At 59.5% G+C, this 16,089-nt stretch overlaps 1 protein-coding gene across 18 annotated transcripts in view; it reads left to right on the forward strand.

Annotated features, from left to right (window-relative positions):
• The window catches only part of TNS3 (tensin 3), a 215,715-nt gene that overhangs the window by 133,957 nt on the left and 65,669 nt on the right, over positions 1-16,089 (forward strand). For all 18 annotated transcript variants that reach the window (XM_053218741.1, XM_027045988.2, XM_053218739.1 and 15 more), the window contains one exon: positions 12,125-13,363. In XM_053218741.1, the coding sequence (XP_053074716.1) occupies positions 12,125-13,363 (1,239 nt within the window). The remainder of the gene's footprint in view (positions 1-12,124; positions 13,364-16,089) is intronic.

Raw genomic sequence — 16,089 nt, forward strand, 5'->3', positions numbered from 1 at the left:
TGTGTAGAAGGTCCTATTTGAAGACCAGGTTCTGCCATTAAAAGTCAGAAGTCAGAAGCCACTGCCCATGTGGTTGTTTTGGGACAGCACATAGTTGAAATCACCTTCAAATTCCAGCAAATGAGATTTTTACACACACAATTGCATACGATTAGGTTTTTATTCTCACTACAGGTCCAAGGACAGAGGGTGTGGCTGTGTTTTATTGTTCTTGTTCTGGAAGCTGTCATCAGGGGCAGGGAGGATGGTGGGAGAAGCAAGTGTGAGACAGAGTGTCTGTCTTGGAGTTATATTTAGCATGTCCAGCCCAGATTGCAGAGCATATGGCTCACAAAGCATCCAGCCATTTCTTGGGAATTGGGGTCGTTTTAGAGGCAGTATGTGACACCGTGTCAGCAGTGTGAGCGTCAAGTGCCCTCAAAGTGCTCAGTGTGTGTGTGAGTAGGGGGGCTTCCATCGAGGGCAGGGAAGGTGGCATCCTTCGTGTCCCTGTCCCCTGAATGGAGGACACATGTTCTGGGAGCAAAGCCAGGGAGTTAGCGCTACAGGGCAGCACCGTGCCTAGAAGGGTCCTTCTTGGTGGGGACCTGGCCTGTAGATGACTGGGTGACAGGTGTGTCTGGTTGAGAGAGGAGGCTGATGTCAGGCTGGTGGAGGGCGGGGAGGGTGTCTGCGGTGACGGGCAGGTGCAGAAGCCAAGGAAGCGGTTCCCAGTGGACAAGCATCTTGACAGCTCCCTGGGCCTGCCCGGCCCACGGCCTGGCTGTCCTAAAGGTGGGGTCACCTGCATAGTCAGTGACCCCCTCACTGAACGGGCCCTGGACAGGTGCGCATCTGTCCCTAGGAGGTTATCTCCTCGAAACCAAGAGGCATGGAGAGACTTACCTTGTTGGTTTATACTGACATAACAATGGCTTGTTCACAGCCTGCTGTACCCTGTGCTGTCCTGGCTCTGGGGACGTCACTACGGGAAATGGAAGTAAATCAGGATTGGTGGTGGAAACGTTCCGAGGACAGTCCTGCTATGAAAGCTCAGCAGTGTTTTTTAATTAAAAATTTTTTTAGGTTTATTTTTGAGACAGAGAATGAGAGAGGGGCAAAGAGAGAGGGGAGAGAGATTCCCAAGCAGGCTCTGTCCTGTCAGCGCTCGAATTCACGAACCGTGAGACGATGACCTGAGCCAGGATCAAGAGTCGGATGCTAAACCGACTGAGCCACCCGGGCGCCCCTTTGTTTTTAAATCCATATTGAACGTGGCACATTTGTTACCTGGAATCCATTCTCACTACCCTTAGACCAAACACCCACGGATATACTGGCGTTGATCTTGGGAATTCAGGCAAGATTTCAGCAGTGATACTTTGCCTTTGGACGAGGAGCAGGTCCCGACGAGCAGGGCGTGAGGGGAATGATCTTTCAGCCTGGACCCCGCAGGTGAGGGTCCACCGGGCATCCTGCAGGACTCCTGTGCCACCTGCTGACTGCTTCCAGAGACACTCGGGAAGCCCACCGCGTCTTTTCCGCATTAGATGGGTCACCCTGTGTGCACAATTATAGCTCTGTGTGGGCTAAAAGTTTTGAGGCCTTTCCAGACCCTGAGCCACACAGCTCCCTTCCGGGCAAACATCAGCAAAGCCTCAAAGACCACGTTGTTTCGGGAGAGGTTCATGCTAACGGCCGGAACGGGCTCCGTGTACTCAAACCCACTGGCAGGGAGTGCTGGGAGGTAACCGCATGTTGAACGTGCTCAGTGGCCAGCAGCGTGGACGTCGAGACCTGCAGCCTGTTAGAAACAGAGAGAGGAGACCCAGATCCGAGTATAGACTCTCGCGTCTCCTTCTCACTGCTGAGTCCTGGCATGGGCGCCAGCTTGAGACGTGTGGGTCTGATCTCCAGGGTCTCGTCCAGCAGAAGGCCAGAACCCCCGCTCACACCCAGACGCAAAGCTGGCTCCAACCCAGCAAAGCCTGGAAGGCCCCAGAGAACTTCCAACTCTGATTTCTTTCCTTTCCGTGTGAATTCTTCACAGAGGAAATACCATGTGCTCAGTGAGTCACTTCCATGATTACAGTGACAGTGTTAATTGCACAGCAGGTATGGTGAGGTCCCCTCCCTCGATGGCAAGTGGATTCTCTGTGACCTTGCCGGTGCCAGATTGCATAGACCTTCTTGCGCAAGAAACGTGCGTTGTGCCCCTAATAGAAGAGATCCTTTTTCCTGGGTGAGTGCGGACTTTTGTCGTGGCCTCCTGTCCATGCCTCGTGTCTCTGTGGCCACTTGGGGGTGGCTTATCGGAGGTGGGCGCTGCCCTGCCTGCGCTGACCGCCTGTTGTGTCCCACCTCACGGTGACGGAGCAGTGACCCCGGTAAGGGTTCTGGTTGTGCTGTGGGGATGTGCAGGCGTCGGATGGTCTGTGCTGGTTTGTGCAGGCGTGTTCTGTTCGTTTAAAGAGTAAAGGCATGTGACCGTGCCCCACCGCTATGCAGCCAGGGCAGGGGTAAACTGGGGTCCGCAGACCACCCGGGTAGCAGGTACTGAGGCCTGAAATGTGGGGGAACGCGGGGAGGGGAGGCGCGTGCAGGCTGTGCGATTAGCACGGAGGACAGACTCGGCCCCATCCAGCTGGAGAAGGAGGCACAGCCCCAGAGAGGAAGGATGCCAGGGGGGGATGTTCTGGTCGGCTGTTGGATGCTCACACTGTGGCGTGTTGACAGGACGCAGGTCAGGCTGGCTCCCGGTGTCAGCTGGAGGCTTGGAAGTCAAAGCTGAGGTCTGGCTGAGTGGCTCTGGAGAAACTTTTCCCCGCCTCCTCAGCCTCCAGGGTTCAAATTTCACTGAACCTGATTGCGTGAAACCCCGCCCTTGTGTTTACATTGCGCTGCCCTTTTTGGAGCCATCGAGTCCCCCTCTTAGCCTAGACCTTCTACCTTCTGCCCTGGCCTGAGAGGGAGGCCGACCTGCACCCCCGCAGCGGGATGCTGCCGTCCTGCCTGGAAAAGCGGGTCCCCCGGGCATAGCTTGAGCACACCGCTGGGCCGTTTGGAAGGAAGGTGAGCGGGGAGCGTGTGCGTGCGTGGCTTCTGCGAGTCTTCGCAGACCTGCAGCAGAGCCCCGTGCTTCTCTGAGGTTGCAAACCAGACAGAACCACAGGAGGCAGGAGACGGTGCTCCCCAGAAAAGGGGAGGACACCCGGGATGTAAAGGAATCCGTTTCAGGTTGGCAGGAAGGAGCACCATGCGGGCCCAGGGAAGACTGTTTGCAGGTTAGGGGCCCCATAAGTGCCTCTCCTCTTAGAGAGGCAGTGGTGGTTTGGGATGGGGTTTGTGGCCGGCCGGCCCAGGGGAGCTCTGATTCGGCGGCCAGGATGGCCTGTTCCCCTGGCCGGCTGGGTCTGGAATGTGTTTTCACAGTTAGGAGTGGCCGCGAAGGGAGCCGGTCACACACTGCCCGGATAAATGCCCTGGACAGGACGGGCGTGAGCTGGGGCGTCGGCTAGGAGAGGTGCCGTGCCGTGGTGTTTGTGTGGGCTGTCCAGGCACGGCCCTGCCGTGTGCCCCAGTGCCCTTCGTCGCAGCATGCTGCGCCTCGCCCGGGGACAGGAGGGATCACCTGGAGTCCTGGAGTCCCAGCTCTGAGACGCCGGGCCCCCGCGGTGGGCGCCTCCCTTCCTGGAGAGGCGGGTCCCCGCAGACTTCCCGTTGGAATGTTCCACTCCTGCATTTTTTTCCCCTCCTACTCCGTGTTTCTCCAAGAATTTACAGCCTGCCTTGTTTCTAGAGAACGTTCTCCCAGAGCTCATCTGGGCTCCGGAGGGAGCGAATTCCATGCCGGCTTGGCAGGAGACGCGTTCCTGCCTTGTGGTTTCGGGGGTGGGGTGGGGGGGCTCTGAGTTGGGGGCCCCAGGCAGCGCTCACTGTCAAGGTAAGAAGGCACACCACGGGGAGCCCCGTCCCAGGAGGCAGGTAATTCTGGGCCTCAGGGGAGGAGCCGGGTATCCTGGTCCAGAGGGCAGGCCCTGCCTTCATGGCCGTGCAATTCTGGCATCTTCTGCTTTTGGTAAAACAGAAGCCGGGGCACAGGGTAGGGGGTGGCTTTCCTGTCACTCTGTGATCTGTCAGAGTCGCTGCATGGTCACTGCGTGTCTGCTTTTGGGGATGAGAGGTTGTGTTCTCAGAGACCTAAGTGTGGTCGCTGCTCGTAGCTCTAGATTTACTCTGGAAGGAGAAATAATTTGATATGAATGCAGGGCAGTCTTTAATCAGCACAGGGGCGGAATCCCGTTGGAGTAAAAGAAAAGCAAACCTGGTTTCAGGAGCGGTTTGTAGGGGTGCAGTTACACGTGCCCGAGAGGAGAGAGAGATCTCTGAGTGACCTCGTGAGATAATGCCCCTCCACCTAAAGGATTCCCCCCCCCCCCACCGGCTCCTGCCAGGCACTTGTGAAAAGTGGGGCCTCAGGTCTCAGTCCTCATGGCCCCCTGAGGGTAGGAGGCATCCCGGGGACACCCGCGTCTCCCCGTCTGGTCCCATCCCCCTTCCGGCGCCTTGCTGGGGGACAGAGTTCTCTGGGTCTCAGAGGCTGGGACCTGGGTGCACCCTCTGCATGACACAACGGGCACCGAGACACTGGCCCGATGCCAAAGGTCTGGACGCAGGTCGGTGTCCCCGCAGGGTCCATTCTCAGAATAGCAAGCTGGGCCGTCCACACTGCTGCTGCATCTGTGTGCCAGAGCCCAGGTAGCAGGTGCAGGAGACACGGTCTCTACCCACCCCCGCCGGGGTCCGGAGGTGCAGACTGAAGGCTCCAGGGTTGTGCTGGAAGGTCCACTGGAGCCGGGGTGACTGTCACGCAGCTGCTGAGCCCCTTGGACATCGTGGTTCTGCAGCGGCGAGTTCTACGCCTTCCAGGGCTCGTGCTGAGCTAACAGGGCGACGGAGAGGCCCCGGGAACCTCCTCCCGCTTAGGGCGGCCACTTGTGTCCTCTGTACCATTAAGGACCCCAAGGAGCTTGGGGTGGCGGCTGGGTCCCAGGGCCAGGCTGTGGGATGTGCAGGACAGTTGAAGCCTGCCTGGTGGCCTGGGTCAGGTCAGACCGTGACTTCGGGAGCATTGGGGGATGTTATTTTAAAAAACCATCTTCTTCGCTGTTCTGTGAAGAATCCGTCTTTCAGCTCAGTTCCCAAAGGGTACGGTTGGTTGAGCTGAATTCCAGGCACTCATTGATGGGTCTAGCTCCTGCTCCCCAGGCTCTGGGCCCAGAGAACACAGACACAGGTGGTAGGGGATCCCGGAATCGGTCACCGGGACAGAGAGGGGACAGTGTTCTCCCTGGGCCGACGTGTGACACTGTCTGTGGTGGTCTCCCTGGATAGTCCCGTGATCCCAGAGCAGCTCTCCTCCAACTTGCCCTTGCTCTCCCTCCCCCTCGCCGGGTCAGTTCTCCGCAGATAAGGAAAGTGAGGTCAGAGGGGCTGAGTAACTCACCCAAGGTCACACAGCTGCGGTCAGGATTTTTAATCAGGATTGGAACCCAGATGGATTGTGGAAGGGAGTGAAAGTGTGCTCATAATCCACTCCCGTGGAAAAGTCCACACGGACTCTGTGGCACAGAGGGGGGCACAGAGGGGCCCCAGGGACCGCCACCCCAAGGGGAGGAGAGTTCTGGCCACATCACGGGGCCTGGGAGCAGGAAGGAAAGGCCTAGAAGAGAGGGAGGAGGGGGAGGGAACCACAGCAGGGTGGACGCAGCGCACTGAGTCTCCTTTCCTTCTTGACTTCACACGACGGGGGTTTTGATCGCGGGGTACTTTACGTACGGTAAAATGTACTGAGCTTAGTGTGCTGTTCAAGTTTGCCTTTCTTTCTACGAAGCTCCCACCACAGCCAAGATACAGGACGTTTCTGTGTCGCTGATCACCCCTGGGGCCCCTCCGTGCCTCCCCTCGAGGGCCTTTATCCCGGAAGGCCATGGGGGGCTGGTTGTGATGTTCCTTCTTCCTTGCTGGGAAGCCGTGAGAACCGTGGGCTGTGGGGACATGGTGCTGAAGCGGTCGGTCTGGCTGGGTGGCCGGAGCGAGTCACGTGGAGCGTGACCGGAACACGTCCCCTGGGTCCTGCCGGAGGCAGCTGTGACCCTCTGAATGCAGAGAAATGGCCAATCAGGTGCGTCCTGGCAGGCGGACTTCCCTTTCTCGGGGGTGGGGGGTCCTGTCCCCAGCGGCTGTGGGCACAGCGGGAGGGGGCAGGTCATGATTCTGAGCACAGAGACACACAGTCTGCCTGGGTGCCCGCTGCCCTGCAGCCTGGGAAAGGGACACAGAACCTGGCACCAGCCCAGCGGCCTGGAGCACCAGGAGGCACGTCAGGAGTTAGGGAGGAAAGCACACTGTCCGGGCGGTTGCCGAGGAGGGAGTGGGGTGTGTGTGTGGAAATTGCAGAGAAAACATTCCGGCAAATTCCTCTCCAAAATTAAGTTGTTAATTCCACAGAAGCGGTTGGTCACCTCTGGAAGTTCAGTGTTTTAAAATACCGGGCGGCAGGAACCTGGGGTGGGTCCGAGGTCGCGGTGGAGTCCCAGATGCTCTGCCCCCGTTCCGGAGGCCTGTTTTTGTCTGAAACATCTGCACAGCCTCTCCGAGCCTCTGTTTTCTCATCTGCAAAATGGGGTTTCCAATTCCTGCCTCACAGCATCGCTCTGGGGATTAAGTGAGACCCATCCCGGGGGTGTCACGGAGCCCAGGCACGAAGAGCCTTTGCCTTCAGAATGTCATCCTGATGCCATGGCGATTTCGGGAAAGGGCGTCCCCACCTCTCTGTTCCCCTGAAGGCATAGCCCCGTCTGGGCATGCACCTTCTCGCATCCTGCTCCCCCCTTCTGCCCCTGTCGGCCCGTCGGATGCCTGAGATGTGCCCGCTGCTCCTTCACCTCCTGCTTCTCCCCCTGTAGCCCGGCCTGAGCACGGAAGGGAGTCCCCTGACCCTTCCTCCTCCTTCTCTGTTGGTCGCCGGCAGCTGGCAAGTGCGTGGGGCCCTCCGGTGAACATTCCCCCTGGGCGCTTTCTCGTTTTCTCCAATGAGGACTCATGGGGAGCACCCTGTTCTCTCTTTTGAAATGAAACTTGAGCTTTCTTTTTTTAAAGTTTATTTATTCATTTTGAGAGAAAGCGGGGGAGGAGCAGAGAGAGAAAGAGAGAGAATCCCAAGCAGGCTCTGCGATGCCCGTGCAGAGCCCAACGCGGGGCTCGATCCCACGAACCGTGAGGTCATGACCTGAGCTGAAGTCTAGAGTCAGACGCTTAACGGGCTTGAACAAACCTGACACAAGAATAGAACGTAAGATTCAGGGTCAGTATGTGGAAAAAAGAAAGGAATCCAGGTCGCTATATAAGTCCGTCGGGTTTGTTCTTTGTTTTGAGTGGACTTTTGTTGGAAGCGGGGCCCCGGGACAGCCGCCCATCCTGCCCATCATTTCTGTGCCTTTTTGGGGGCCGAGTGGTCCGTGTCTGGGAGAAGATTCCGCCGTTCCCTTTGGCTGATTTTTAACACACCTGTGAGCACAGGTGGGTGTTGCTTAATGTGTGTTCAGCCAGCATGGGAAGGTATGTTCTCTGTTTTGGTTTGTTTTTGGTTTTACCCAGGTTCTTGCATTACTTCTGAAATGTTTTTTGAGTGCCTCTTTCTCTCTTGGTAGGAAAGCCCCCTTCCCAGGGCAGGTGGGGTGGGCAGGGCCGGGGCGGGGTCCCAGCCTGTTCTGTGTTTTCTTCCTTCTTGTTCTTTTCCAGATGATAAACCACCCTGCTGTGTCATTCAGCCTTAATCAGAGCTGAATTATTGTGTGTTTGATTTTTAACTAGGCCCTGGGGGCGGGGAAATCATTACCAGGCAACTCCCAGGCCTCCTGTGGAAAGGAGCCTGGGGTTCCGGCCGGAGGGGTGGGGGCAGCTCGAAGGGAAAGGTGACAGGAGAGGGGGGTATGGCTTGGGGGGAGTTGGCTGGTCCCGGGCTGGACCAGTGAAGGCAGTGAGTCTGTATGCCCAGCTGCAAAGCTCCGAGCACAGGGGCACTGTACGGGTGCCGTCCCCCTCGGCCCCTACCTTCTGGGATCAGGGTTTTCCCTGGCGGAACAAGGATCAGTCAGATTCCCTTTGAGCTGGAAACACAAAGTTAAAACGAATTGTTGAACTGTATAAAAAGATGCCCTGGGGACAGAAGAAGCCACTGGCTGAACCTTCCAGAATCTCCGTCCTGGACCACACACCCACCCCCCAGGGGCCGCTTCTAGTGTCCAGTTCCCAGATGATGCGGAACTTGGAAGCCTGGCGCCTCCTTCCCTCGAGGGGCCGCATCTTCCTTGACCCTGGGCCCAGCCACACCTGCACAAGGGACCTGGGACCACAGCTGGAGTCTGGGCTGCATCTGGGCCCTGGATAACACTTTGCACTTTTCTTTTCCAGACCCGGGCCGCATCATAAGGGGCCCTATGCCATCCTCAAGTATGGGCATCCTTAACAGTGGCGCGAGGCCTCTGGGGGCTCTGCACGGGGGGTGGGGCCCGAGTTAGTGTTTTGGGGAGGGGAGGGAGGGCTGGGTGGGCGGCCACGCAAGCCCCTGGCGTTGGGCTCCCAACTGGGAGGCTTTTCACCACCCATGCCCTGCTGTTTTCATGCTGGGTCTCTGGAAACACGACAGCAGCCCCGTGTAGGTGACGTGGGGCTTTCCTGTGTGCGGTGCAGAAGCCAGAGGTGGGCCGTGAACCTGGGAGAAGACGTGGCTTATGGGGAAGCCTGCAGGCAGGGCAGCGGGGGAGGCGGGAAGTGCAGAGACACAGTGCCATCGTTAATGCACCCACTGTATGCCAGGGCTGTGCCCTCCTCACGGTTGCGCCCCGTCCTGTGGCCCCCGACTGGCTCCTCTGCCTGCCCAGGGACACAGTGGGACACAATGTGTTTTCTTTGATGTCTTGGAGCCTCGGATCGGGTGCCCTCAGGTACTTCTGCAGCTTTGCTCTGTAGCGTTGGGAGACCAGCCAGCAGCGTGACTACTGTCCCGGGCCAGGCTCACGGGGTCCGGGGGGTGGGGGGGGTCCGGTGTGGGGGGCATCGCTGCCGGGAGGTGGGGAACCCGGGCTGCAGCCACGTCTGCCTTCACACCCTGCTGCTGTGTGTTTGTCTTGGCCTAGTTAGTGGTTTTCAGCTCTTGCCCACAGAGATGGTGGAACTTTCCAGAATAGCTCCCCAGTTTTTCTTGCATGAGAACATAATAGAGCATTGCGTCTCTTGGTTACTTGGTGCCCACTGGGTACCAGGATCTGTTCCCTAATTTTGTGGATACCACCAGGAGCAAAAACCCCCAAGGCCTCCCAGAGCCCGTGTTGTGGTGGGGGGCACAGACAGTACATAATATGTGTGCACACCTACAGTGTGTTTGCAGGTAGTTGTACCACAGACAAACAGAGGAAGCCCCCTACTCCAGGGGAAAGGATGGTCAGGGAAGCTCTGCTGAGGAGAGGAGGGAACGAGCTGGGATGGAGAGCAATTGAGGCAAAGAACAGCATGAGCAAAGGCCCTGGGGCAGGGGCAGGTGTGTGCCTGCTGTGGTCTAGGAGCAGCGGGGGGCAGGGAGGGACTCCTGGGCTCTGTCCACCTGGGACAGACCTCTCTCTGCCTGCTGATGATAGCTTACTGGCCCCCTGTGTTGGTCTGTCCCATAACTGCCCTAAAAGATAGGGATAATTAGTCTATTTTGTAAATGAGGAGCCAGGGGCTTGAACAGAGAGTGAGCTGAATGCAGGAGCATAAATGTGGATTGGGACTCCCATCTCTAGGCTGCAGGGGAACAGGGACATCTTGTTCCTTCAAGTGAAAAACCAGACCAGATGCTTGTAGAAGTGTTAGCCCTTGGCCAGAGTACAGGGTGGGGGCGTGGGGGCCCGAGACCCCTCCCCTCCTCCTCGCCCCACAGCCAACTCCCCTGCCCCCGTATCACAAGTGGGTGTGTCTGTGGGCACATCTGGACAGTCCCCAGAGCTCCTGGGCCTTTGGGAAGACCCGAGCTCTGACAGCGGGATCCCCAGGTTTGGGTAGGTCTGTCTTGGGGCTGTGCTGCTTCCTGTTCCTTTCCTGAAGATGGGACATGGGTCTTGCAACCTGTGTGTGTGGTAGGACGTTTAGGCGGAAGCCCGTGGTGGCATATGTCTGTGTCTTGTCCTCACTGTGGGTGGGAAGGTCCCTGAGCTCCCTGGGGGCTACGGATCCAATGTCCTAACCAGGGGGCTACGGATCCAATGTCCTAAGTGCTGGGTCTCACACAGAGCCAGTGTGGGGTCATAATGCGTTTGCTATTGTCTTGAGATGGCTACTGAGGGTAGGGCTGAGGGTACTGAGGGTAACTGGGGACTCCTCGGCCCAGGGCATTTCAGGTCCTGTACCCATCACACAGACCCTTCCTTGTGGACCATTCCTGGCCTGGGGCTGGCCAAGGGGTTCTAACTCAGAACAATCACTGGAAGAAATTTTGTACCATTCATTCTTGGCTTCCTCTTTTAATTTTAATTTTTTTAACTTTTTAGTTTTTTAATTTTATTAAAAAATGTTTTTAATGTTTATTCATTTTTGAGAGAGAGAGAGAGAGAGAGAGTCAGAGACAGAGCATGAGTGGGGGAGGGGCAGAGAGACAGGGAGACACGGAATCCGAAGCAGGCTCCAGGCTCCGAGCCGATGCGGGGCTCAAACCCACGAACCGTGAGATCATGACCTGAGCTGAAGTCGGACACTTGACTGACTGAGCCACCCAGGCACCACTCTTGGCTTCCTTTAAAAAGTCATTGCGCCTGTGCGTTTATTTGAGATTTAGGGAGAAGGATGTGGAAGTCATGGATGCACAGTTCTGGCAGGTGGGACGCGCTTCTAGAATTTGTGATGGCCGCCCGGCTGTGCGGCCCAGTGGTTTGTGCTCTGGCCAGACACCCGCCGGCCAGGCCTACTCAGACCCCTCTGTCCGTCGATGCGGTGGGGTCAGAGATTCATACAGAGCTGCCTCTAGCCTCACGGGGAGGGAAGGCTCATGCTCCGTGGGTCTCGCAGGGGCTGATGCCTCCCAGCGCCATAGGGGCTCCCACGGAAGCCAAAGTAAATGCGTGTTTTCTCAGGCCAGTGAAGCCCCTCATCCGCGCGCTGTGTCTCCTCACCCTCACGTCAAGCCTGCATATAGAACACACCCTCATCTGCAGCCGGGGGAGCATGGGCCATGGGAACACGGGCCCTGCACGAGTCCAGCCGCATGTCAGAGCGTGACCTGGGCACTTCCGTGGTCGCGGGCACCCGGCCCGCCAGGCCGGGAGCCGGACCTCAGGGCGGGTTTCTCCAGAGGCCCAGTCACCCCTGGATGTGGTGGCTCCCAGGTGCCCAGAGCGCGGGTGCAGCCCTCGGCAGCTGCCTCGCTCTGGTGTCCCTGCCGTGTCCCAGGGGGCAAGAGGGTGTGGACACTGGCTCGCCCGGGACCCCGCTCTGCGCCTGCCCGTCCGTAGTTAATAATAGTAGCAGGGGGTCCGCTCTTCCTGCCCTGATGTGAGGCCTCATCTGTGTTTCCCGACTGTCCTGCCAGGCAGAGGGAGGTCAGTGCACGAAGATTCGCTTCACCCTCCCGGTGGAAGGACACCGCTCCATGGCGCAGTCCCGACAGGCCCCTGTATGTCTCTCCCCACCGAGGGCCAGCTGGCCCCTGTGTCCCATGCACGATGGGTTCTCGCCTCCTGATGATTTGCAGGCTCGGCCGTGCTCAGGGTTCAGGCTCGTGACAAAATTAACTCCCAGTCCTCCAGACAGGATGACTCCTAAGCTTGGAGAATCTGGAAAATTCTCTAAGTGATGGCTCCCTTTGCGTAAAAAGGTAGAAAGGGTTCTGGGGCCTGAAGCTGCGAGAATTGCTTGGGCTGGTACTTGCTCTGCCGGTGTGTGGGGGGGGAATGCAGAATTTTGGGGTCCCGGAGGAGTACTTGTCCCCAATTACAGCGCATTGTCTGTTACGGGTTCGTCTTTTGGTTCAGGCAGGTGCACATGTGCATCCCGGGAGCCTGAAGGCCGCTTTCAACCTTGACTCACAGCCGGTCTCCGTTTTCTCCCCCAGTGCCACACACGCAGGGCCCGGTCGATGGCAGCCTGTATGCCAAGGTGAGGAAGAAGAGTGCCTCAGATCCCGGCGTCCCAGGCGGGGCCCCAGCCATCCCCGCCGCCACCAGCCCAGACCACGGTGACCACACCCTGTCCGTCAGCAGCGACTCTGGCCACTCCACCGCCTCCGTCAGGACCGACAGGACGGAGGAGCGGCTGGCTGCGGGCCCCAGGCGGGGCCTCAGCCCCCAGGAGAAGGCCGAGCTGGACCAGCTGCTCAGCGGCTTTGGCCTGGAAGATTCCGGAAGCCCCCTCAAGGATATGACCGATGCTCTCAGCAAGCACAGCGGCACACGCCACGTCGTGCCGGCTCAGGTGCACGTGAACGGAGACGCCGCGCTCAAGGAGCGGGAGACGGACATCCTGGACGACGACATGCCCGGCCATGACCTGCACAGCGTGGACAGCATCGGGACCCTGTCGTCCTCGGAGGGACACCAGTCGGCCCACCTGGGCCCCTTCGCCTGCTACCAGAGCAGCCAGAACTCCCTCCTGTCCGACGGCTTTGGCAGCAGTGCTGGCGAAGATGCGCACGGCGGCCTCGCCCCCGACCTGAGCCTCGGCGTGGACGCCCCGTTCGAGCGGGAGCGGGCTTTCGGGATCCGAGAGGCCAAGCAGCCACCCCCAGCGTTGCGGAGGCCCTCTGTGTCCGCGCAGACGCAGGCCTACGGGCAGAGCGGCTACTCCACACACACCTGGGTGTGCCAGCAGCAGATTGTGGCCGCCCAGCAGTACAGCTTTGCTCCCGACGGGGAGGCCAGGCTTGTCGGCCGTGGCCCGGAGGATGGGTCCGGCCTGCTGCAGGCCCAGCCCCGGGTTCCGGTCACCCCCACCCGGGGGACCGGCAGCAGAGCGGCCCCGCAGAGGAGCGTGGGCCCTGGGCCCCACCTCCCCGATGCACAGCGGCCCCCTCCCGGCAAAGCCTTCAAGCCCAGGTTTCCAGACGTCAGGGTCCTGAACGGGACCGGACCGGAGCCCGGCGCGGACCCCTCCCCGGGCTCGCCCACCCTGGACATCGACCAGTCCATCGAGCAGCTCAACAGGCTCATCTTGGAGCTGGACCCTACCTTTGAGCCCGTCCCCACCCACATGAACACACCGGGCATCCAGGCCAACGGCCCCATGCCGCCCGACAGCCTGGGAGGCAGGCTGTGGGATGCGGGAGAGGGCCCCGGCAGGGCCCCGGTGCGGCAAGGTGAGCGGGTGGTTGCACACTGCGTTCATGCGTGCCTTTACAGAATGGGGCCTCGCGTGCTGGGCTCTTTTCTGGGTCTGGGGGAGGCCCGCAGGGAGGACAGTCGGGCCCCTGGGCACGACCATGTGGGGACAGGTCACCAAGTGCACAGTCCCGAGCTGGCTTTGCTGGGAGCAGGGGGCTGCTCATGGCCAGGCCCAGAGGGTGGGGGGCTCGGGCGTAGGGAAGGATGGAGGGAGGGGTGGGTTCCAGGCAGTCGGGGATGAGGGGATCCAGGCACCATCTCTATGCGCCCCTGCTGCTGTGGGGCCACGCTGACTCCAGGAGGCTAGGGCTGTGGGGTCCTGAGCCCCGGGACGTGTGGCGCAGGGACCAGGGCGGGGCCTTGCTGTCCTGCTGTGGGGCCTGGGAGGCTGGGGTGGCTGTAGCAGACAGGCGGTGACCTCGGGGTGTGTGGCTTCGTGAACGTAGGGACAGGTGTTGGGACGGGGTCTGTGACTTGTTCTCTGTGTCTGGGTGGCATAAAGCTGGGGGCCGCGGAGAGCTGGCGGGTCAGCCTGGGAGGGCAGCCAGCGGGCAGCGGTGCTGGGACGGAGGGAGGCTGTGAGGGGCAGGGAGCTGCGTGTGGAGGCTGCGGGGAGTCCGGCCGGGCGTCCAAGCCTGCGCGCCACCAACATCCGGGGAGGCCGAGGACAAGACCCCCGGCCGGGCTCAGGCAGGGTCTGGACCCAGCGCCCCCTCAAGAGCATGGTGTCCACAGGAGGCCAGGCCGTCCTGCGCTGGTATGTCAGCAGGCTCCCTGGGTCCCTGCTGTAAGCGAAGACGGGAGTCACAAAGCGGGGGACACTCTCACTTCCTCGTCCTTCTGTGTGTGGGCCCGAAGGCCACCTGTCCTGCTGAGCCGGTCACACCGATGGCGACCTTGCCGCTCTCTGGCGTTGCTCCCTGGACCCCTTTCCTCTCCCTCAGGCCCCTTTGCTGCCTGGATGGATTCCTGTCTTATGGTTAAGGTTTGGGAGGCATCGAGAGATGAAATGACCTGTCCAGCGTCCCCTGCAGTAGAGCAGGAATAGGTCCCTGCCCCCAGGCGCTCTGCCTGCTTCTGAGGAGGATGGTGGTGATGGAGATGATGACAATGGTGACGAAGGTAGTAATGGAGGAGATGGTGGGACTGATGATCACCAGGGTGATACTGGCGTTGTTCATGACGGTGGTTAACAGCGAGAGTAAGCACTGTCACTCTGAGTGCTCGTGCTGTTCCAGGCGTTATGTTTGAGCTTCCCTGCGTCACCTGTGATCTCGGCACCTACCGTGGCAGGTGCACAGAGCTACCGTCTGTGTGACCCTGCATCGCATGGCTGAGCTCTTCTTCCGCTAAACTCCTGACCCCACCACGAGCCAGGAAACCCCTTTGTGTCCCGGCACACGGTGTTGTTTGTCAGCAGGGGGGTGTGGTGCTGGTGGAAAAGTGGATGGCTCTGCCGAGTTGGGCCCTTCAGGAGGTTCATCACAGGGCAGTGTGGGGAGCCTGGCCCCCATCCAGAGATTTCTGACGAAAGCTTTGACCTGGTGAAACGGGGTGGGGGGGAGTTGGGTTCCGTGGTGTTTGCTCCCTCTGTACCTCTATGGCTCCCTCGTGCTGGTCTGACTCCCTGGCTGTGGCTGACGTCTGTGCGCCCCTCCCTGCAGCCCGGTTAGGCGGTTTCTTGGGTCACATCCGTTAAGTGGGGGAGACGTCACCTGATGACACCAGGTAACCGAAGAAATGACTCAGTCTGTGAAATTTGTGGTCCCGCCGACGGCAGACAGTGGGCTGTGTTTTTCCCGGACCTCGAGGGCTCCTTGCTTCGTGTTGCTGAATACTTTGTTCCTGTCACGTCAACCCCCAGCCCACGATTACAGGACCCCAGCAGGCCCCCATCCTGCGGGCGGGCCTCACTGCCGGCGTCTTCATGTGCTTCCACAGATGAGGGCGTCTGTCGCTCTAATACTCCCAAGTCAGGGGACCTGTTTATACTGAGGGGAATTCAGAGCAGTGAGAAGCAGCCACTTGCAACGATCGATTGTGGAAGGCCCATCCGTTTAAGTTACGTGTTCAACCCCAAAGCGAAGGGATCCGCTGTGGGATCGTGAGGGTTTGATGGTGCTCAGAAAACAGCTTGAACCCATGGCCCTGCACACCTTGTTTCCCGTGGGAGAGACCTGCAGACCTGCCACAGCCCAGGGTCACCTCAGCACCAGGATGGCTGCCTCTGAGCATGTCTGCGGGGCGGGGGGCCCCTGGGTGGGAGCCTGGCAGTGAGGCCGCCCTGTGGAGATGTCGGAGGGGTGGCCGCAGCTCCTACCCTGATACTGGGTATTAGGAGAAATGGAAGAGCCCGTGCCATTTTGGCGTAGGAGCCCACAGAACGCCCGAGACCCGCTGCATCCGTGGCAACTCTCCAAAGCCCCGAGTTTAGTAACTTGCGCAGTGCGCATCCCAGCCGAGCCCATAGCCATCAGCAGTCAGGCCCGGCCCCAGCCCCTGGCTTGTTTTCTGACTCCACGCGTTGGCCTGTGCCAGGTATTTCGTGCGTGGAATCGTACAACGTGTGGCCTGCCGTGTCTGATTGCTTTCGCGGGCGTCCGCTTTTCCACGCTCCTCCGTGGTGTGGCGTATGTTAGAGCTTCGTTGCCGCGTGGGGCTGAATGGTACTCCCCTGTGTGGTTGGGCCACGTCACGTGTC

Source organism: Acinonyx jubatus, chromosome A2 (assembly GCF_027475565.1).
Source record: "Acinonyx jubatus isolate Ajub_Pintada_27869175 chromosome A2, VMU_Ajub_asm_v1.0, whole genome shotgun sequence".
NCBI classification, from domain to species: Eukaryota; Metazoa; Chordata; class Mammalia; order Carnivora; family Felidae; genus Acinonyx; species Acinonyx jubatus.